A 22,675-nucleotide genomic window follows, 5' to 3' on the forward strand; every position below is an offset into this window, starting at 1 on the left:
TTTCTTTTCTTTCTTTTCTTTTCTTTTCATTTCTTTTCTTTTCTTTTCTTTTGCATGTTTCTTTTATCCATTGCCTTTAAAAAGCTAAATGTTCAGGACTAAATTTGGTCATGCAGCACTTTAAGATTCCCTGGAATGTCCTCAAGTTTCAAACTCCTCTGATAGACACCAGCCTCGCCTCCAGTCTGGTCTGATTGGCCAATCTGAGCTAGGCAGCACAGCTGTGATCTCTGATTGGCCAGCTGTTCTTTATCTGCCTCACTATTATATTCCAGACAGGAGGGAAGTTACAGTTTCTTCCATGTAACATTTCAACACTTCTGAACTAAGGAAAAGAACTGTGGTTTCCTTGGATTGGTTTTAGAGAAACCCTGTAATCTGCTCCTTGGGTTTTTCCCACTTAAAAATCAAAACATAAGTGATTGATTTGCAAATTGCAAAGATGTCAATGGTAGCAAGATTCAGAAAGCAAGTCAGTGAAGATCCAGATATTGACAACTTATTATCAACTTTATCTCCAGAGGAGATTGAAGAGCTGGAAAAAGATCTGGATGCGTCGGATTCAGATGGAACAATTCCTGTGGGACTCCGGCAAAGAGACCTCACTGACAAGCAACCGAGTGGCAAGTACAACCGAGAGGCAATGCTTAACTATTGTGAGAAAGAGAGCAAGAAACTTATTCAGAGGGAGCAGTCACTGGATGTAAGTGATTATGCATTTTAGGGGTGGGTATTTATGAGCTGTAGAGCAACAACAGGTTGTCCCTGCCTCATTTTTGCAATGAACTCCACTTCATGGACAGGTAAATCAGTTATGAATCAGAAGATAAGGTCTGTCCCACTTAAATAAAGATGCTAATGCTCAAAAGTTTTAAATGCAGCCACCCTGAATGTTCCAAAAGGGGAACATCAAGGAAATCAACAGGGAGTGTTACTTCATGCATTTTCATTGTCACAAATACAAGAAATCAAAAAATAAAATAAAATAAAAGGCACCATGACAACCACAGTCTCTAGGTTTTTGCCACAAGAATTGCATATACACTGTAGAATTTAATGTAGTCCATCTTCACTTTAATTGCAATGGCTAGATAGTATGGAATCCTGGGAGTTGTAGTTTTTCTGGATCTTTATGCTTTTGTCAAAAACTGTTAGTGGCTCACCAAACTACAACTCTCAGGATTCCATAGCATAGAGCCAAGATAGTTAAACTGATTTCAAACTACATTAATTCTACAGTGGATGCTCCCTTGGTCAGATAGGGCAACTTTTGCCCACCTACCTAGCCATTTCATCACTCCAACTTCTCAAAGGCAGCGGTTTTCATTCTATAGAAATTTTGCCTCTCATTCTCAGTGATTTTATTGTAGACTTAGCGTTGTTTCTCCAAGTGAGGCAAAAGGCTGAGAGGAGACAACAGATTACATGTTATAAGGACTTGGCTTATTCAGCAGTAGCTCAAAAATGTGATTGAGGGATCTATTCTAAACCTCTTGCAGGCTAATGCAAGGGATGCAGAGCAGGCCAAATGGCACACAAATGGCTCTGTCTTCCACATTTAAGATGTTGCTTCTCACATCCCATCTTCTGCTTCTTGAGGCTGTGAGCTCACTCTATGCAAGAGTGCAGCTGGTCTAAGGTATTTTGTCTCCTGATTGAAAGGGCACAACAATGCATCTTCAGTTTGCTTAAATAAGTCAGTGATTGGTCCTTAGTTCAGTATTGGGGAGAGCTTAAAGGACCTTGGGCAGAGTGTCTTGAGCAGCTCTGTCCTTTGAAAAAAGGGAATGAACAAGGTGCTACTGATACTGTCTCTTCTGCACGATCCAATGCCCAGTGCACAAGGCAATTCAATGCCTAATGCTAAATAAAGCCCATTCCCACCTGTCCACCTCTTCCTGGTTCCTCTGCCTCTCTTCTGTCTCCTGTCAAACAAATGTTTGATCACAGTTTTATTGGGTTCTTTCTTTCTGTCTTCCTTCTCTCTTCTCCTGCTCTCTCTCCTCCCCTCAACACAAAGGCTGAGAAGTATTTTTGAGAGATGGATAAAGATCTCTGCCCTGTTTGTATTACTAAAGGAGTCAATATTGCAGGGTAAATTTTAGTTCTGCCACGGGAGATTCTGGAGGAATAGGAATGGGCTCTTTGTTGGCTGTAACAAAGAGAACTCTTCCTATACATATGATACAACTAAACATCAAAAAAGAAAAGTTGGATCAGATTTTTGCCCCAGGGAATTTCAGATTAACCAGAAGTATACCAAGGCACTTTCTATTGTGAATCTGTCTGTTATATGGCCAGTAAACTTCGAAAACCTTTCCTGCATACTTTTAAAAAAATTAGTGCCACAAACAGAATTCAGTACCAGTCCATTGGGATCAATAGTGTGTGGAATCATAGAATCATAGAGCAGAAAGAGATTGCAGGGACCATCTAGTCCAGTTTACCTGCCATGCTGGAACACAGAATCAAAGCCTCAGCTTGAAAACCTCAAGAGAAGGAGACTCCACCATGCTTTGAGGCATCATATTCCAGTGTAGCATCTCTAGCATTTCAGGTGAGACTCCGAGGCCTTTTGCCTGGTGGCCTTTACCTCAACATTCCATGAATCAATTGCACATGACCCTTTCTGTCATCTATGGATTGATGGCCTGCACATCTTCCCAGTACATTATATACAAATCATTTCCTTCAGTAAGATTTTAACTTTCCAGTATCGACACAGTAAGTGTTCAGGGACAAATACCACTCATCCTACACAAATACATTTTTTGTTTGGAAAAAAAAATAGGTTACAGCTACACAGAGGCTTGGTGCCAACGTGGCTCAGGTCCTAACATCAGCACGATCAATGAACTTCAAAATCCAATTCACTTGCCAAGTGACCACCAGAATTAGGGAGGTGGGATTTCATGTGTGTGGACACCATTGTGTGGTTCCCCTGTCATTGGGGGTGTGACAATTCACCATCCATCCGGGTTGACTTTGGCTGCCTTCATTTCCAGGATTCCATGAGGAGATCCCCATCCCTTTATTGATGAAAGAAACAAACTACCGCAAAAAAAGTTGTGAGAAAAAATGAGCACGCCCCAGTAAAATCAGGGTGACTCCCTCTCGCCTCTCCTTTTGAAGAAAGCTTAAATCTTGGCTTTAGGACCAAACATTCGGGCAGCTGACTGAGCAGCAACTACAATGACTTATGAGAGTGGTCAATGAATAGATCTTGGACTAGAACTCTGGATTACGATTTGGACTCAGTTGTGTTTTAATACTTAATGGTCAACATTTTCATGTATTTTTATAATCTTGTTGGCTTACTTAATGTTAATTGACTGTATTGCAATTGTTTGTTTGTTGGCATCTAATCCAGTTGTAAGCCGCCCTGAATCCCCCTTCGGGAGTTGAGAAAGATGGGATATACATGTTCAAAATAAATAAAATAAATAAATACACAACTGAATACAAAATGAATTTCTTTAAAACAGGTTGGAAGGAAAGATGCATAGGATGAAGCTATGAACCAATTGATTCTGGAGTGTAGGGGAACAATATATGATTGGAATAAAGCCTATGTCTGGGCCTTTCTGTTCAACACTCACAAACCAATTGTTTCACATTCATTGGCTAGGGTTTTCCCCTTTTTTCCAAAGCCTGCACAAATCACCCAGACCCAAACATCTGAGAAGAGAAAGATTACATGGTGCTGTGGCACCTCAAAGAATAAACTCACACTGCAGTGAGTTGCAGGTGCTCTTTCCCTCAGTTCTGTACATAATAATATTTCAGTAGCTACGTTCTAAGCTTTTAGTACAATGATTATTTGGATTCCTACCCTGTACTCCATCCTTTTCACAACCTTGAAACAGCTGACTATGGTTGCTTCTTGGAGCTAAAAATATATATGTTTATTTGCTTTTTCTGATCCCTTCCCATGTTTTAAAAAATGTATGTATATATGTGTGCGTGTGTGTGTGTTGAGGGCTCCCTGGTGGTGCAGTGGGTTAAACAGCAGAGATGCTGAACTTGCTGAGTAAAAGATTGGTGGTTTAGATCTGGAGAGTAGGGTGAGCTTCTGCTGTTAGCCCCAGCTTCTGCCAACCTAGCAGTTTGAAAACATTGCAAATGTGAGTAGGCCAGTAGGTATCACCTTGGTGAGAAGGTAACAGGGCTCCATGCAGTCATGCTGGCCACATGACCTTGGAGGTGTCTACAGACAACAACAGCTCTTCGGCTTAGAAATGGAGATGAGCACCATCCCCCAGAGTCGAACACGACTAGATTTAATGTCAGGGGAAACCTTTACTATATACATGTGGAATTAATAAGTAGCATATGACATTTAAAGGACAAGCTAATTTGTTAATTTAAACTTCAATTCCATCCTAGTTGAAGGACGAAGGAAAAGGAACAGCATTTAATTTTTTTTTCCTGTTATAGGCCAGATTAAAGAAAAGCCAAAACAACAACAAACTTTCTGGTATTTTAATGGAATAGCCATTCTTGCCAGTTCATGTTTTGGTTCCACTTGAGGTCAACAAGAAACATTCTGAAGTTCAAGGAAATCCAGAGATAAACAGGAAATAGGACAGTTTAATAGACCAGGCTAGTGCAATTTGCAAAACAACAAGCTAAAACTGACTGATTTTGCTAGGTTTACTTGATCGTGCCCATTTTGCAAACTGCATAGATAACAGCAATGACAATATCTTTGTTGAGTCCCAGGGCTCAAAGGCTGCTGAGATGTTTTTGATTCTTTCATGAATTAGGCCTTTTGGTAACTCCGATCCTGCACATAATTATGCTGTGATGCTCATTGCCCCATTGATTTTTGGTTACGTACACTTACTCCTACAATGTGATAGAAAGCATAGCGTCAAAGGCCCAATCTTTGACAGCTGAATGATAACTTCTATCAGCACAAGCCAGCATTGGCTTTGGTATGTTCTGTTGAGTAATAATCATAGATGGCAGTGGAGATGAAAAGCTGGTCATGAGCATTGGTTTGATTAAAGAACTGATTAGCGCCTATGAATGCATGTGGAATGCTAAATACAAGCATAATAAAGAATTAGACCATCTTAGAAGAGATTAAATGTCTGGACATTTTTGTCATTGGTGGCCAAGGTTGACTTGGATGATAATGTGAATTTTAAAGCTCTTCCAGATAGCACAGGGAAGCCTTTAGTTTTCACAAGATGTTTCTTAAATACAGGCAAGATCCCTGCCAGTGTGTGGTCAATTCAGTCCTATTTAAAGCTCTCCTCACTGAAGACAACCTTTCACTTCTGCTCGGTTACCAAAGCAACTCTACGTAGCAATGTCCTTTCCAAAGCAAACAGGATAAATTGATAACTCAGGTTCCATTTGTCGTTGCTTAAACTACATATAACCCTGACAAATCTGAGATCGTGCTCCTATTTGTTTTGTTTCACAAGATCATTGCAAATCTTGTTTGGGCTTTGCAAGATGAAGTAGACTACAGAGTTGTGTGGTATATGTAGAGATTCCTAGAGAGGTCTTATCATTATTGTAAGAGATAACAAATGTGCTGGAAAATAGACTTTCCTAATGCTTCTGGAAGAAACATTAACAACCTTAGATATGCAGATGACACCAATTTGATGGCCAAAAGCGAGGAGGAGCTGAGGAGCCTTCTAATCAAGATGAAAGAAGAAAGCGCAAAACCTGGGTTGCAGCTAAACATCAAAAAAACCAAGATTATGACAACAAGAATGATTGACAACTGGGAAATAGAGGGAGAAAATGTGGAGTCAGTGACAGACTTTGTATTTCTAGGTGCAAAGATTATTGCAGACGCAGACTGCAGCCAGGAAATCAGAAAACACTTACTTCTAGGGAGGAGAGCAATGTCCAATCTCGATAAAATAGTGAAGAGTAGACACATCACACTGGCAACGAAGATTCTCATAGTTAAAGCAATGGTATTTCCCATAGTCACCTATGGAATGTGAGAGCTGGACCATAGGGAAGGCTGAGCGAAGGAAGATAGATGCTTTTGGACTGTGGTGTTGGAGGAAAGTTCTGAGAATGCCTTGGACCACGAGAAGATCCAACCAGTTCATACTTCAGGAAATGAAGCCCGACTGCTCATTGGAAGGAAGGATAGTAGAGGCCAAGATGAAGTACTTTGGCCACATCATGAGTAGAAAGGAAAGCTTAGAGAAGACAATTATGCTGGGGAAAATGGAAGGGAAAAGGAAGTGGGGCCGACCAAGGGCAAGATGGATGGATGCCATCCCTGAAGCGACTGGATTAACCTTGAAGGAGCTGGGGGTGGTGATGGCTGACAGGGCTGGCGTGGGCTGGTCCATGAGGTCACAAAGAGTCTGAAACGACTGAAAGAATGAACAACAACAAATACTGGCTGTAATACCACAAATAGCGCCCAACACTTATTTCATTTTTTAGAAGTGACACAGATGTTAACTTTGAACTGTGTCCTATGGGATATAGACTTTAAATACCTAGAACCAAAATGCTGTTTTTGCACACCTTTCAATCTTCTCCCTTTTAAAATAAAATAGAAAGAAAAGGAATACGTTCATGTCTCTGTTAATAGGTCAGTTCTCACCCACCTTTGCACATACAATCTAGCTGCTAAAGGGCAGAATAGAATCAGCCTGCATTGCAATGTAAGACTTTATATCATGTCATTATCCTTTGTATTTCTCCTTTGAGTACACTTCACTGTGAGAACGGAACCAGTCTTTAGCCACACACGCTCTGTGATTCCCATTAGCTCATCACCATATGAACATATAGATTTGCGACCACCAAATAATATGCTGTTCCTCTGGACTCGTGAAAGAAGGTGGTCAGTCTGTGTTCTACGTGAGGCCTTTGATCACAGAGAGCACCGAGTTATAATCTTTCTCTGCTGTCCATGCAACTGTAGAGCGTGTCTAGGGCAGACCTGACATTCTGTGTCTGCTCCCTACATTATCTTAAGTATTTTATTTGAAGTTTTTTTACTTTCATGGGAGTCCTATGCCCTAATCCCGGCAAATGCGAAGGGCTGACTGTAAATAATAGCCAGTGTGTAAATACAAGCTCCCTTTCATTTCTTTAATATTGTCAGCCTTCAGTGATATCAGTTACATTTGTGGGTCATGAGAGAAGCCTCCCACAGGATGGTAAAATGTCTGGGTATCCCCTGGGCAACGTCCTTGCAGACAGCCAATTATCTCACACCAGAAGCAACTTGCAGTTTCTCAAGCCGCTCTTGACACAAAACATTACATTTGTAGTGCTAATTTTATTTATTGCTTTCCTAAGCTTTTTTTACAGTGATATTAGTATTTTAGAAGCTTAGCAATTTAAGAAGGTGCGATAATATCAAATCCCTGCAAACTTCTACTGCTATAAGACTTATTTAAAATATGACAGATTAGTCTTCTAAGGCTGAGCTCCCTCATAGTATTGACTGCTATGGAGGTTCAGTAAGAAACTAGGTATTTTTAGTATTTAGCTTTAGGAAAACGTGACTTCTGTTGAAAATTGTACACTTGCAAAAGACTATCTACCTTACTATGAAGGGGACAATATAAGTATATTTTCATTAACCTTAAACTGTGGCAAATTATTTTGCTTTTAAATTCATTCATTCAGGGGATCTTAAATCCATTTCGTAAGATATGTTAAATCACTGCAAATAACACACACAGCTTAATAGATCTGGCCTTTGTAATGCTGTAAAACAAGTAACGTTTTTGTCAACATGTTGTTGTGATAAAAATAGAGAGTTCTCAAGTTAAAGGTCCCAAATATTAATGCACATTTTTTTCATATTGATAGGTATTAGATATTTTGAGATGAGAGGTATTTTTACACTTGATTTAACTTTTCTGTAGTGCCAACCTCTAGAAAACAAAGCATGTTGACTGGTGGTCAGATTGTCTGCTAAACCTGGCCCTTTAAATCACATTGCAGTAATAGGATAATGCTGACCTGACACTCCTTTCTTTCCATCCCTGGAGAGAAAGTGAAAAATATCGTGTCCATTCCCTTTCACCTTCTCCCTCGGCTTGTTAGTAAGAAGTGGGATTAACACTTCTGAGATCCAGATCCCAGCAACAGCAGGCTGCACCAGGATCAAATTTATTATGACATGAAGCTCTGTCACAAACTGGGAGGGGGAAAATCACCTGATCGCAGTTATTCTCATGTCCCCATCTTTCTTCCATAAGTGGTCTCTCATATCATTAGTTAGTTTTAAAACATGGGATATAGTTGAAAGTTGTGGGCAATGGAAATGTTGTGTTAGTTGTTTATAACTTTCTTAGTATAAAATTAGTTTTCATATGCATGGACCTGCTCACCACTAAGATTTGAGTTCCTAGGTCTCTCTTCAGGCCAAGAGAGAAGGGTCTCAGGGAAAAAATATGGCCTTGGAAATACTGAGTATGTTAGTAGAAAGGAATGTATCACACAAGGCAGGCAAATCACAGTTACAGCAGGACAACAACGTCTTTGGCAGGGCTTATTACATGACATAACTGCTCTTTTGTTATTCTTGCAGTGGGAGACATCATGGAAAGTATTTCTTTACCCAAAAAATCTGTTAATGGTTTCTTCTTGTAAAAGAAATGCCTTCCAACAACCCCATGGAAAACAGGAGACAACTTAGTGTGCCACTATCATACTGCTGTAATTGCAATCTCTATGCCTCGTGTGATAAACTTCTTAGACTTAGGACCTCATCGGAAGAGTTTAGAACTCCGTTTCCATGTGCTTCAGAAACAGAGCCCGACAGGAGTCCCACAGAGGCCATCGTAAGTGCACTTCTGGTGGGACTCCATGGGACTCTGTTTCCCTAGTGTATGGAAACAGAGCCCTATCTTCAGGAGTCTGGTGTTATCTGACAGGTGTTACCCGACTTCAAAGGAAGAAAAGCGGGGAACGGACAGGCATCTATATTGTAAAGAAGTGGGATGACTGCCCATTCCACAAGATGGGAGGGAACAGGGTAAGACGGATCCCTTGATTTTCACCTGCTTTCCCTCAGCTCATGGGATGAAATCCTTAATTTTAATAGTATGCTCTGTGTAATTGTGATTGATTATTCATTCATCATACTTAATGACATTGTCAAGGGCTGCCAATAAGCATCAACCTTTTAAGATTGCCAAGGCCCCACCTCATTCATCATGATAAAGGGTCAGCCCCAGATCTCAAGTTTTGGCCCTGAAATCTGATGGCCTAGGATAGTGCTAATCTGGTAGGCCTAACTGTCACTGTTGTTGCATTATTTCCCCCCATTTATGCAGTATTCTCCCATCCCATCATGGCTCATACAGAGCTATGTGAGATAAATGAACCACAGCTTGTCAACGTCTTAATAATAATTGTAGACATGGTCATTTGACACATTGGACTGCATTTGGAACTTTTTGTGTCTCAAAGGAATTTGTTGTTGTTTATTCGTTCAGTCACTTCCGACTCTTCGTGACCTCATGGATCAGCTCAAAAGGAATACCACCTTGTTTTTACTACTTCAAAGCTTCTTACCAAGGCTGAATAATTTAATAAAAAGGATTAGGAAATATATTGTCATTAAGGCTAATAGATGGTGTGAAGACCTTAGTCATGAACCATGAGGGGAACAGCAGCTGAGTTTGAGATTACTGACAATGTGGAGTCAAGCTAGACACAAACAAAAGCGAGCTTCTAGCAAGAAGCTGTACTGTGCGATGCTTTATTTTGTCTTTTTGTGAAATGCACAACCTGTGCTTAGTCCACAGTTCCACCATCTGCCTTTGTATCTCTTGGATTGCTGATTTAGAGTGTGCAGCTTCTCCTAACCTCATGCTCAGCTCCTTCGTGTCTCTGCCTCCTTTGCTGAACTGTCACACTATAGTGACCTCTTCAGTCTTGGTCCTCTGTTGAATCTCAGAAGAGCAAGTTATATTTGGAAGAGTTTTAACTACATAACAACACGTATTCTTTTTCTGTGCTGGTTAGGACAACCATAGGTAACCAGGAAGCTGTTTATAAACAACCTAAAATAGAAATGAGTGTCCCTATGACTTCTTCACACTTAAGGAGCCAAAAACGCAGCTCAGAAGGCATCAATTAACCTTTATTTCAAATTGCTAGTGAAAGATGGACTCTTCATATGCTCACCAATATTAGGAAATTAGATCTGTAATGGAGGGCTAGGAAATTTGGGGGGGGGGGAGTTTTTACCCCTGCTTCGGATCATAGTTCACAATTCACTGCAAATGCATCTGGTATTAACTTCTAGACTTTTTGACAGATTTCTCCATTTTTGTGCAAGAGGTTTGGGGTTTATATTTTTTCATATGGCATTTAAGGGTATTTATTGGGTGATTTTTCACTTGTGTGTTTTTTTAAATTGTGAGGACCTGAGGGATTTTTGGAATGGCATACAGGCTGCCCTTTCCTTGGTCTTGCTATAAAGGGATGATGACGAATCTCAGACTTGCAAGGAAAGCCCTAGGGAAACCAGAGGATTAAACTACAAGATGCACTGCCGTTACTTGCAAAATAATCCTCACTGGCTATTTCTTCACTGCAGTGAGCATTGGAACTTGTGGGTGGGTTTGGGGTGAGTGGGTCATGCACATCAGGTAATGGGGAAGTACTATATATACTCAAATACGTCAGAAATGTTTGCTAAAAATAAACTAAAAACCAGGGTTGACTTTTCCATGGGTGAAGGCTGGAAATGTCTTATACTCCCCATGATTTCAAAGTGGAGCAGAGAAGTGGTAGTCATTTTTAAAAGAGAGTTATATCCTCTATTAAACCATTATCCTGATCTACATCAAGCACCCCGAGTGGAAGGTGTACTGCATTCTTCAGACTCTCCATGTTTCTGCTTTATGCCACTTGGGTCAAAACATGGTGAGGAAGGAAGGGTTTTTACTTGGCAATATTTGTTCAGAGTGTGTTTGCCTTTGCCTTCTTCTGAAGCTGAGAAAGTGAAGCTGACTAACCCAAGGTCAGCCAGTAGGTTTCCATGGCCAAACGAGGATATGAACCCTGGTCTTTAAAATTCCTGCTCAACATGCAAATTACTACACCATGCTGGTTCATTCTCATGCTGTAATTTGCGGGAAAGAGCTGTGCTATCTTCTTCTTCTACTGTTTTCAATCTCACTTCATATGTTCAGCCCTTGAGATGTGAATGGGCTTGCACACCATTTAATTAATGGGAAAAGTGACAAGCAGAGCTGTAAGTTGTCCATAAGGAAGCAAACCTTGTTCCTCTATATCTCTTCTCCTCCCCATCTTCCAAACCAGCTATCTTGAATACTGCCAGGCATGTTCTGTACAGTGTCTCTGTGGCTAGACCTAATTGGAGTAGTATTATGAGAATTCCAGCACTTTACAGTTAAATGCTAAATCTCCCATCACTTCTCTATCTGGCAGTCTCCCAGACAGCCTTCCAGTTGGATTAAAGAGAGAATTTGATTCCTGCCATATTAGGAATTGTGCTCTAGATTCCCTTGCGGTTGTTTCTAATCTTCTTTTTTTTCATTCTGCATGTGCCTTTTGAAAAAGGAAAACATTGCCTTGCAAGCTTTCCTTCTATGTTGAATGCCTCCAAGTCCGTAAATAGCAGCCAGGGAATCCTTCAGAAGGGCATATTTTGTAGTTACAAAAATATTTTTTTAAATTTTGTTTTGCAAAAGGGTATGTGAGATTATGTAATCTTCTAAGATAGTCTTCTCAACTTTGCATAAGAGCTATCTCTGGTGAGGTGGAACCAAAGAGAAATCTGATATAAACAATCTAGTGTTGCCGAATTGAAAACTGGAGACAGTTTTAGTATCTATTGTTCATTACCTGGTAACATTAGAAACAACACCTGCTGAAATGTTATTTTCTGTATGACTGTTAAACATGCAAGGGCCATATCCATGCTACATAGTTAGAATACTTTGAATCCAACTTAACTAATATGGCTCCTTCCAATGGAATCCAGGTATTTGATGTTTAAAGAGGGATATTTGTAATTCGCAGCCAGAGAACTCTTAATGTTTCTACAAACTGCAAACCCAAGCATTTTGTAGAATGGGGCCAAGATGGTTAAAATAGGATTAGACTACAATAATATGCAATATTCATGCACCCTTTCATTCATCTATTGCTATAAATCTATTGTAGAAGGAGAAAATCCAAGCACGCAGTAGAGTTTTGACTGGCTTCAGACTCCACTAAATAAGAAAGTATGTACTTGTTGTTTATTTGTTCAGTCGCTTCCAACTCTTTGTGACCTCATGGACCAGCCCATGCCAGAGCTCCCTGTCGGCCATGGCCACCCCCAGCTCTTTCAATGTCAAGCCAGAGACCTCAAGGATACCATCCATCCATCTTCCCCAGCATCATTATCTTCTCCAAGCTTTGCTGTATGTGGCCAAATAAGAAAATATTCCTTCCTAGTACTCTAGCAATATTTACAAGTTTTTCTTTTCCAGATGGCCTTTTGACATCTTGGATTCCTTGTTGTAGCATTCAGAATTTGTTCACACTGGCGACTTTTGCTGGGTGAGAAATGATGATGCAGATGTATCTAGAAGATAGACATTCTGAAATTTCTTGCTTTATGGTTCGTGGTCAGATGAGGAACAGAGTCTAACAGCTTCAGTGGCCTGTCTGGCAGATGCTGAAGTGACAATGTCAGTTTCCCAATGCCAGAGTCACACTGTCCTGCCAGAAGTTCCCAAGTCATGAGTCAGCTGCAGCCTGGGAATTGGCTTCTTGGAGGAAAAGAACCCATAAAAGGAAACTTCTCATATAAACAGAGTTAAGGACTAATGCCTCGGGACTGGTAGCAACAGCATATAGATCTTGGAAGATATAGGATAAATATCTTGGATTAACTACTTTACCATAGGTCAAGAGTGTAAAGCCTTAGCTCTGGAACTGAATCCAGACTTTGTGACGTCTCAGTCTGGAGCTCTCAAAACATTTATCATAATATAATTTAGTGGTTTCTCAGATTTTGTGCAACCATAGGAGACCAGCTTGATTAATCCTTAGTTACTGGCCCTATTGGTTTTACACTTAAACTTGATGACATTTTTTGCCCACTTTTTTGCCTTTGGCCCCAAAATGACTGAAATGCTTCAAATACCTGAGAACCTCTTTGAAACCTAATCCAGCCATTGTATTGAAAGTAATTTTCTATCCTTGTAGTAGAATCGAGCTACTTTATTTGGTGAAATTTGTTATTCTTGTTCACGGAGCCTATAAAATGTATTCATACAGTACTCAAATCTGCTTTTTAATACATGTATTTATTCAATTTCAGTTAATGGTGCAGACTCGTCAAAGTAGACATCAATCAAGTAATAATACCATCAAAAATATGACACTTGAAATCAAGAATATGACATATGCAACCTATTCAAACAGCCCATCATTCAGAGCTAGCCCCATCATGAAGTGAAGTTCTAGAAATGGCTGGGAAAGTGTTCAAATATATAGTTATGTTACTTTGTTTCAGAATCAATTAATTTATGTATTTAATTAATTTCTACCCCTCCTTTCCCCCAGAATGGGACTCTAAAGGCCCTTCCACACTGCCATATAACCCAGAATATCAAGGCAGATAATCCACAATATCTGCTTTGAACCGGGTTATCTGAGTCCACACTGCTATATAATCCAATTCAGTGTGGATTTTATACAGCTGTGTGGAAGTGGCCTAAGTGGCCCACAATGTAAATTTAAAATAAAATATATAAAACGCATAAGTTTTTGAAGCATTAAATAATCACAGCAATTAAAACAAGCATTTGCATGACATGTTGGAATAATTCAAAATTACAGTTTTAATTATAATTTTAAAAAGTTAATAATTAAAAGCACTTAGTAGGTATTATATAAACAATACCCATAACAAACACATATTTCTACCTGATTAAAGGCAAAATGCTGAAGATCTCTTCCTGCAAACCAAAAAGGGAAGGGAAGGGGCCAACTGGGCCTCCCGGGGGAGGGAGTGACTTAACCCAAGAGCAGCCACTGAGAAGGCTCTCTCCTGTTTCCTCTTCAGAGGAGCTCAGGAGGGTAGTGAGAGAGAAATAAAATCCCCTTGTAAAGATTATAATGCTAAGGCAAGTTCACATGGGGACATATAGACATCCAGTAAGGTGGATGGAGTTCACAAAAGCTTATGCTAGAGCCCCTTTTCTCCATCAAAGGTGCTACAAGATTCCTTTATACTCCTTGGAAAGGAGGTCATTAGATAAGACATTGTTGTCACGTCAGCATTTGTTAGAGGCTTACCTGTTGAGCTTCAAATACCCAAATGCTAAAGGATTGTAATAAGGTATCTGGTATATCTGAGAAATGCTCCCCCCAACATTCAGGGTTTAGATGATGCTTTAGGCCTTCATTGTAGAAAGTTAGAGATCAAAAAGCAGCACTTTGATTTAATCTTCAACTGTTAACCATGCAGACATCATCCCTAAAATCACACTTGATATTATGTGTTTTCCAAAGGCAGTTCTACCTAAGTACTATTTACCTCGTAAATAAGTTCAGGAGAATATTCCCCACTTCTGATTTCAAAATATCTGAGGCTATAAAACAAACACAGAACCACTATCACATGAACTTTAGGGTATATTTCAAATGTCCCTGCGTGCTGTCCACTTCAAGTGCTGTCATTCATTTATTCAGGAAACATTCAGTGTTATTGAAGAGCTCAGGCATGAATATGACTAAAATTGACAGCTGAATGGGCAAAATACTCTTGGCAGTAGGGTCGTAATGCAATTGGCCAAGTCCTGCATCATTGGCCTCTATGTCTTCTACTGTAGCTGAACTTAATGCATCACTTCTAGGAACAAATCCACCTCAGGCAGCAGTTCCAGGAGTGGCAAATTTACTCCTTTCCACCCCACAATATTCTAGTAATATTATTTTGCTTTGCTCTACTCTCCAAATCAGGTTATTTCCTAAATGTTTGGCTCTGAAGGGTTCTCAGAGAAAGACATTTGGGAAGTAAATGAATCTGTATATAGTAGAGCCATGTAGTCTCTGACAATGAGAGAGGAGTAAAAAGTAACAATTATTAGATGACAACAGTACTTTGCTTCTTGTCTCAGGCAGCAGGAAAGCCTGGAACCCTTAGTGCAACCAAAATGTGCAATTTGGGAATGTGGTTAAGTGCAAATGCCTTCCTAACTACCAGGTAGTATCTCCTCACCCAGAAAGCTCACAAGGGCACCTTTAAATTGGCTAGTATAGGGATTTGGTAAGAAGCCTGGTCTAAAGTTGATCTAAATCTATCCCAGGCTCTGAGAATTGTGATACTTTCTTGTGATGTCAAAGGTGGCTGTCCCTGATGATGTCATTAAGCATAATGCATTATATATCAATCACAGTTGCACAGATTATGTCATTCAACTTAAAAATGTACAACATCAAGGCAATAATAATAATAATAATAATAATAATAATAATAATAACAACTTTATTTTTATACCCCACCTCCATCTCCCCAAAGGAACTCGGGGCTGCTTACATGGGGCCAACCCAACAGAACAGTTAAAATGTAACACATTAAAATACATACCAACAAAATGATAACAAAAAACAATATAATGATATAAAACAACATTAAACATTATATAAAACAAACATCAAACCAACAACCAATAGCAAAGTTCAAAGTCTCGTCGTGAGCAGGCGGACTGGTGCTACAACATTAGAGGATGTAGCTAATGAGCAAAATGCAAATATCATATAGCAGCAATGAGAATAAGAGTGATTTACCATTAAAGGTTTGGATATAAATCCTGTTGGCCAGTCTCTACTGGAGTGATCAATTGAATCAATTGTTGACAAGTGAGTCATCACATGGGGTACATCCAATTGATTCAATGGATTTACTTAGTTGGAATTAATATAAACACAATTTTCAGGCCTAGGATTATGGAGAATGGTTAAGGCTAGCCAGATCCTGAGAACTGAATTTATTATTTATAGTGGGAAACAATGACAGAGTGGTAATTGTCATCTGTCTCACATTCTGATACCGTTTTCGCTGTATCAGAAGCATGCAAAACCTTAGACAAGAAATGAGCAAACACTGTCAATAAAGATCAGATTCAGAGAGCAGGCAAACAAGAAGCAGGTTCTGCAGTGTGTGAAATGACGATCACGTCATTTGATCAACATCCTCAAGTCTGTTCTTGGGCAACAGTGTTTCTCCATTTCTTAGCCACATTTCTTTTCCACACTGACTGAATGTTTTATAAAATTTATGTTACTGAATCTCAGTTGTTACTTTAGGGATTGCTGACACTTTTGAATTAAGAGATGCAGATGGCACGATTTAGTAAACTTTTGCGATCTGTATAATCTTTACACAACTTGGCATCGACTGCTCTATCAATCTGAAAGGAACAAATGCACATTTATGCATGTATTGGTATGATTTCTCCCCAGAACTGGAATTCAAGACAGCTCTTGGAATTGCGTATGCAGTGGAATAGTTTGGTTTTTTTTACTTCTGTGGGGCTGTTACTATGGCCACTATTATGTACAGTATAGCATATTAATGAACAAAACATTTTCAAAAAGAATAGGATAACCCTAAAGAGGAGTATGAGTTTTCTCAGCATCTGTTAGGGATACTTTGTGCTTTTCCTGCATGGCAGGGAGTTTGGCTCATGTGGTCTCTTCCAACTCTATTATTCTATTATTCTATGCCTAGATAATATATACCTGCCATTCACACTATTGTAATTATTTATCATTGGGTAAGGTATCTGTCATATGGTCAACAGTATAATCTATCATTTCTATCTACACAGTTAAAACTAACCATATGATGACAAAAAACCCACTACATATTTTTTTTAAATTTCTTGTTGCCAGACTTTCATCTTAGATATGACAAGTCAATATTGAAAGTTAGTGGAGCAAATACTAGCATAGCAGAAGGTTTGTTGAATACAAATGGATGTTGGAAATAAAAGAAGTCTCTGTCCCTGAACTGGTATTGTGCCAGCATTAATATGTGTAGCCATGGACAAAGGGAAATATGAACCTTTCTTGATCTACCACTTTTTGGCTCTTTTGTCATCTCAGAGATAATCTCAGCAGAAAGGATTGGTGCTGGCAAAAAGGAACCTTGTCTAACGTAAGAAGCTCCTGCGTATTCCTATCTCCAACAACAAGCATGTCCCTGAGTTAGGATTGCACTGTTACATTCAAACAAGTTCACTCAGCCATGCAAACATTTTATTTAGTTCCAATAAATATTTACATAGCACCCTAGAAAGGTCTCTGAAATGTCACACAAACAATTTTTGTTGGAATTACATAGAAGTATAGAGAAGGAAGAGACTCCATGGGCCTGTCCAGCATTAGGATTTTTGCACCTCAACAATTTGTGTGTGTTTTCTAAAAGATTGTCCTTTCACCTCTGCCGCCTTTTTTGTTTTTTGTTGACTGGAATGTGAGATAGGGTCTCATCTCAGATACAATTACCTAAATGTCAATCTTGTTTAAATTAGTGTGTGCTGCTTTGTGAATGCTTCTAGATGAAACTTCTATCATGCAAAAAGCCGGCCCCATCTGTGAACTTTATAGGGGTCCAACTGCTGAGTACGCATGCCCAGTGTGGAATGCATCTCACCATGCTAAAACAATTGATGTGGTTCTTAATGAGACATGCTGCAATGTCACAGGATGTATGTGCCCTACAACAATGGAGAAATTTAGCTAGTATCGCACTACCTGACATCTGCCGGGAAGAAGCAGCCAATAATGAAAGGACCAAGGCAATGACATCTCCGGCCCATCCCCTGTTCGGATATCAGCCAGCACACCAATGCCTTAAATCAAGAAATACTTTTCTAAGAACTACAGAGATACTTGCAGAAACACCTCAGCAAGCAAGAGTCCAAAAGTGGCAGACTAAAACCTAGAACCTCGATCCATGGCTGATACCAAATGGAAGAGAGACTCCCTCCTGGGCACACAGAAGACTGGGGGTACTTGGAAGGCACTGAACATACTGTGCTCTGGCACCATGAGATACAGAGCCAACCTTAAGAAATGGGGCCTCAAAGTGGAGTCCATCACATGTGAGTGTGAAGAAGAGCAAACCACAGACCACCTATTACAATGCAGTCTGAGCCCTGCCACATGCACAATGGAAGAAGATCTTCTTACAGCAACACAAGAGGGACTCCAAGTGGCCAGCTACTGGTCAAAGGACATTTAATATAATGCCAAGTTTCTAAACTTTGTGTATTTTTAAAAATACATTACAACTGTATCCTTGGTTCGCCCCTGATATGATAAATAAAATAGGGATCCAGATGTCATCATTTTCCATTTGGATAAATCTGTCTGTGTTTTCCACAATAGCCGTCATGCTGTTTATTTTTTCACAAAAATCTTATGTTTGGGATTAATAATTTCTTTGAGTTGAGACAGAAACGATAATTACATAGTATAAATTAAAGTATAAAAAACATTGAATACAAAATTTTGCCTGCCTGGGAATGTTCAGTATATGAGTCATGTGTACTTTGGAGGGATGTAATAGTGCATTAATTTTATTCTGGAAAGAAATAATTTAAATATTTTTCTTCCCATTCTAAGAAAGCTTTTGAAATCTACACAGTTTTTGAAATATTTTCACAATTAGGGACTTATTCTGCACAAAATGTACACATGATTATTTTGCACAGGAAACAGCATTTGCTGTACAGGGAATAACATTGATTTACTTCTGTGATGGTTATTGGCAGTGTAGGATTCATTCTTTTCATTATGATTTCTTGACACTCAAAAAAAAATCTGCTTTTTGACTATTTTTCAAATACTGTCCAATCTGTAGCATGTTGCAGTATTATCCTACAAGTTGGGGGAGGACTAAATGATTGGTAGACAGTGGCTTCTGAAGCACTTAAAATTAAATGAATCCAATGATTATATAATTTAAAAAAATCTTGTCTGACTCTGGAAAAGCTCAGCATGAACTCTTTGTATATATAGCAGATTATGTAAAGAACTCTCATTGTGGTTTTACCCTTCATAGTCATGTTCAATCTTGTAGTCATGTGGCCTTATCACAAAAGGCTAAATTAGGTGGCATGCATTGGTTTAGCCCAGGTCACCCACAGAGCTCCAGCTCTCATCAAACGATGCCAGCACGACTCCATGGGTGAAGGAGGGCAGAGTCGGCACATGCTGCCATGTGGCAACATGAGAGGCTTCCTGTGTTGCCAGTATAAGTTATGGGGGGAAGCCACATGCTCCACGCATCCCCCATGGGATTAGCTGGGAGAGGAATGAGACAATGTAGGGTGTGGGTGCTGGGTTCCCCACACTCCCCAATGACACAGCGATTCCGATAACCATGTGACAAGGTCATCTGTTACTTATTGTTTACACGGCCTCTGAGAGTACAGAGGTGTTGTTTATTCCATTTTGGCTGCTAACAATGCTTGAAACAAAGTGTGCACATTGCACATCTTTTGCCAAACACCTGCTGGGCTTGCAGTTCACATAACTGAATCTGTTGGTACCTGTTGAATCACACTTGACCTAGGCAGAAATCCAGACAGGCAACCACACTAGGGAGAGAACCCAGGAGTGATCATTAGTGTCTCAATGCTCAGATTCCAAAACACAAAGTTCCTAAGTCTCCTTTTCCTTTTAAGGAAGCATCTGAATGAGGTTGAGGACAGCAATTGCCAGCAAGCAATAGCAATGCTCATTTTAGTATGTTTGGAAGGAACTAGCAGCGTTTTTAGTTTGTCAAAACAATTGTGATTAATTGGCTCAAGCAATCGGGCTGGTTCTTTTTAAAGAAAGGTCATGGGCAGAGTGTGAAAAACGTATGCCAATAGCTACAAGGCATGGGGACTTAGGGGACATTTTGTGCATTTATACAATGATAACAAGGCAGAGCAAGTCAAGACCTAGAGAAGTCTCCTCAATCTTGAGGACAGAGTTGTGGATCTCCAGATAATAAAAACTATAGCTTGCATCCAGACCATGACTAAATTACTCTAAGACGTTGCCATCCAAAGAATTACCTTCCCAAGCTCTGCTCTTATCACCTCTTGCTGTTGGCCAGGCTGGCTGGAGTTAACATAAATTTGAATTCATCTCAAGGGCCTAAGGGGTTTGGATCCCTGCTTTAGGAGTTGCCAAGTGCAAAAGATGGGCAGTGCCAGTCCAGGTAACACCCAGAGGCTGCAGCAATTCAACCTTTTCTTGCCCTGTATCAGAGTATCATAGCAATAGGACCTTGAACATATGGAGTGGGAGTTGTTCTGACATACTGTTAGTGAAAGAGCTAATGTGCTTCCTCAATGGAAAGCCCACTTTTGAGTCAGCCCTAACAGTATTTGTGCCTTTCACAGAGGGATAGTGAGGAGAAATTAGCAAATGACAAGTGTTATAATTACTCCAAAACTTTTCTTTTCTAGAAATGTTTGGGCTGATCTGTCTCTTCTGTGATTCTTTTGCTCTGTAGTTTGGGTATATCCATTATCATTATTTCTGTCATATATTTTATTTTTCATTCTTCTAATGTTGTGAACTGCTTTGAATTCTTTGAAAAAGTGGAATAAGAATTGATCTCAGTAAGTCCTCATGCTGTCAGGAATTGTCACTGCTGGCCAAGTTGTTAATGGATCATTTTTTTCTCATAGACAATTCTTCCAGGAAGATCTCCCAAATCTACGTTTTTGCTGAAAAATGCTTAGAATATGGTTTCGCCCAATACACCATTTAGTGGCGTGTGTGCATAAGAAGACATTTATTTCCTCTTCTTTCTGCATAGCAAGCCGTGGCTACTAAACTTAACTGCCCATTTCCATGCAAGTACACATAGAAAATAGCAGGCCTTCTTTCCATCTGATCCTGCTACTTCTGTGAAATGCTTTGTCTGCTTAGCCACCACTGTTCTTGAACAACAAAGCAAACTGTGCCTGGGAGGGAAATTGTTATTTCTATAAAACATTTTGGCTATGTTAAATATGTGATTGGCAGTCACATGCATGTATGATTGCAACCAAAGTGTCCTGGTGGTTTCCTTAGTTGTTGTTAAATAGAACTTAAAAGAAGAGCTCCTGGATCCCAGGGCCTTCCCCCAATTTTCCAGTCTTCAAGATGAGGAATCTCAGGGTGAGAGCATCACCTTGAATGCATTCTACCACCACTAAAGCTATTGTTGACTGCCTTTTTTCCAGTCAGAGTCTGGAAAACATTTGATGATTGGACTAAACCCCTATGTGTTCTTAAGGCAATGTTTGTAAACATGTTAAAATATTGCTTGGAAAAAATATTTAAAGCAGAACTTGGAAAACTTAAATTTTTAGCCAGATAAACATTTGTAAAAATTGTTACTGTTTGTTATTTGAATCACATGCTCCAAGCAACAGGGGCTGATGTTTACTGCCTCGCAGTTAATGGCACTACCATTATGTGTCATAAGAGCTGTCCCTTATTTCACTGGGCAACCCTACTCGCTCCAAAGCTTACGTTCACACTTGGCTACAATCAGGCCATAAAACAGAAATTTCCTTCAGTGGGCTGCCCCTTTCCTTTCTGTCTGGTTGTATTTCAAGACACACCACACTCTAGATTAGGAGGGCATGAAATATGGATTAGACCTGTTGTTGTTTTTGTTTAAAGGCTTTCTTCCAGGAAATCCTGGATCCAGGAGTTGCAACCTAAACTGCATATTAAATTTTATTTTTTCGAAGAGAACGAGAAGACATTTCTTGTACAGTATTTCCATTTCATCTTGTGGACTTTCTTTCAGAATGGCCCAGTTGAATTTGGGTTTCTCCCCCGCTTTTTGTTTGCATTCCTGACAAGGAAGAACAGCTTTAGACATTTAGGACTCAATTGAGCTCAATAATCTCTTAACTAAATACAGAGATCTTTGCTTTCCTCAAATGGAGTCTGTTTATTTCAATATGTAAACAGTATCTTAAGGCAAGGACATTTAATCTCATGCTAGATCACCCCCAACACACACTCTTTCTTAAAGACCTGAAAGAAACATTCAATGTGGAAGAACTCATTTTTGTCAGAAGAGCACAGTGAAGCAGGCTAGGAGAGCTTAGCAGTCCCAAAAAAGCCACATTTCTAACTCTATCCAAGACCAAAGTAACTAGCTTTGCATTAACGTACATGGACTTTGTAGCAACTATGTGGATGGAAGAGGACTAATAACAGAGCAGACATGGAGAGGGAATTGAAGTGAAAGAAGGTTTGGGAGTTCCTGCAGATAGATCAATAATGCCAGTAAAGGTCAGCCTACTCTGCTTCTAGATTTCACATCTTATAACAGACGTATCCCTTCCTGCATCCAATAAAGCCCTAAATGAACCAGGATTTCAGCCACTCCTTTTCTCACGTTTGAGAAATCATTTGCTGTGACATAAGAGTGGTTTCCTTCCATCCCCTGCATAAGATCAACATTTCCCCCAATATTCTCCTCCTCTACGATCCAGGTTTACTGTCTCACACATCTAATTCTTCAAAATGTTTATAATAGTCAAAGAAAGGAAAAAGCAATGATCATTCTGGTACCTAAAAGTACAATGAGGGAAGGGAGATCAAAGGAAAATTTCCATGGTAATGTGCACATTCCATTTCCAAACATAATATTGGGACTGCCTAAAACAATGAATAT

General features: G+C 39.6%; 1 protein-coding gene across 1 annotated transcript in view; it reads left to right on the forward strand.

The window, feature by feature from the left end:
- Positions 1–268: 268 nt before the first annotated feature.
- Positions 269–22,675, forward strand: part of LMOD1 (leiomodin 1) — a 30,628-nt gene continuing 8,221 nt past the window's right edge. The window contains exon 1 of the mRNA XM_060772447.2: positions 269–703. Within this exon, the coding sequence (XP_060628430.2) occupies positions 443–703 (261 nt within the window). The 5' untranslated portion in view covers positions 269–442. The remainder of the gene's footprint in view (positions 704–22,675) is intronic.

This window comes from Anolis sagrei, chromosome 4 (genome assembly GCF_037176765.1).
Source record: "Anolis sagrei isolate rAnoSag1 chromosome 4, rAnoSag1.mat, whole genome shotgun sequence".
In the NCBI taxonomy this organism is placed as follows: Eukaryota; Metazoa; Chordata; class Lepidosauria; order Squamata; family Dactyloidae; genus Anolis; species Anolis sagrei.